The sequence below is a fragment of the Dendrobium catenatum genome, unplaced genomic scaffold (genome assembly GCF_001605985.2).
Source record: "Dendrobium catenatum unplaced genomic scaffold, ASM160598v2 original_scaffold_87197, whole genome shotgun sequence".
Taxonomy (NCBI): Eukaryota; Viridiplantae; Streptophyta; class Magnoliopsida; order Asparagales; family Orchidaceae; genus Dendrobium; species Dendrobium catenatum.
Window position 1 is genome coordinate 1 of NW_021405638.1, and position 1,498 is coordinate 1,498.

Consider the following 1,498-nt stretch of genomic DNA (forward strand, 5'->3'; position numbering starts at 1 on the left):
TCCATGAAATTCCTGGAGTAAATTTGGGATGTGGATCGAGGTACGGGGCATCACAAATCTTCCCTGGTACAACAGTCTGTCTCCCTCTAAGGAGTACCCTGGAAGGCTACCCTCCTCTTTCAGCAAATCTGACCTGATCCTTCCAAACTCTTCATCTCTAGCGCTTTCTTCCCTGATAGCCTCCCAGTGAAGCTTCAAAGGAACGAATAGTGTCGCTGTCTGCAGCTCTCCCATACATCTGGACAAAGCGTCCGCCGCCTTATTCTCCACCCCTAGTTTATACTGAATCTCAAAATCGTACCCTAGCAACTTGGACAACCACCTTTGATGCTCTTCCGTCACCATCTGCTATTCCAGCAGGTATTTCAGGCTTCGCTGATCTGTCCTGATAATGAAATGTCTCTCAAGTAGGTAGGGCTGCCACTTCTGGATGGTCAAGACGATGGTCATTAATTCTCTCTCGTAAATTGATTCAGTCGGGCTTTAGCAGTCAACACCTGGCTGAAATAAGCAATGGGTCTATGACTCTGCATCAGTACTGCACCCAGCCTGTATCTGAAAGCGTCTGTCTCCACAATGAAGGTCTGAGTGAAATCTAGCAAGGCTAGGATTGACACTGTAGTCATCGCCTTCTTCAAGCTCTCAAATGCTGATGTGGTCGCCTCCCCCCATAGGAACCTGTCCTTCTTCAACTGTTCAGTGAGTGACCATGCTATGGAGCTGTACCCCTTCACGAACCTCCTGTAGTAACCTGTCAGTCCTAGGAATCCCCTTAATACCTTCAATTTTTTTGGCGTTGGCCACCTTATCATTGCTTCAATTTTGAACTGATATGCTGCAACTCCCTCTTTTGACACCACATGGCCCAAGTACTCTACACTGGCTTGTGCAAAGCAGCATTTCTTCAAATTATCCCTCAGTTGGTGCTCCTGCAGTACCTCTAACACCCTCTTCAAATGCTCCCAGAGCTCCTCTTCTGTCCTACTGTAGACCAGGATGTCGTCAAAGAATACCATTACAAATCGTCAGAGATAAGGTTTAAAAACCTTATTCATAAGGGCCTAAGGGCCTGGAAAGTAGCTGAAGCATTGGTGAGGCTAAATGGCATCACCAGGAACTCATAATGTCCTTCATGAGTTCTAAAGGCCATTTTGGGTACATTTTCCTTCTTCATTCGAATCTGATGGTAACCCGATTTCAAGTCTATCTTGTTGAAGATCACTGTCCCACTCAATTCATCTAGCAGCTCGTCAATGACTGGTATAAGAAACTTGTCATGTACAGTTTTTTTGTTGAGTGCTCTGTAGTCCACACAAAAATGCCAGCTACCATCCTTCTTTTTCACCAACAAAATAGGGCTAGAAAAGAGGCTAATGCTTGGTCTGATGATCTCTGCCTCCAGCATCTCTCTAATCAACCTTTCTATTTCATCCTTCTGGAATTGAGGGTAACGATAAGGTCGGGCACTGATGGGCGACACTCCATCTTTCAACACTAT

At 45.6% G+C, this 1,498-nt stretch overlaps 1 protein-coding gene across 1 annotated transcript; it reads right to left on the reverse strand.

Annotated features, from left to right (window-relative positions):
• Positions 1–449: 449 nt before the first annotated feature.
• LOC110099216 (uncharacterized mitochondrial protein AtMg00860-like) lies at positions 450–1,016 on the reverse strand. The gene has a single exon (XM_020826301.1). It carries the CDS (start codon positions 1,014–1,016, stop codon positions 450–452), a length of 567 nt encoding a protein of 188 aa, XP_020681960.1.
• Between the last annotated feature and the right edge of the window lie 482 nt (positions 1,017–1,498).

Bases quoted from the DNA above. Each gene is read 5' to 3' on its own strand.
- LOC110099216 (XM_020826301.1), bottom strand. From the start codon at position 1,016: ATGGTATTCTTTGACGACATCCTGGTCTACAGTAGGACAGAAGAGGAG.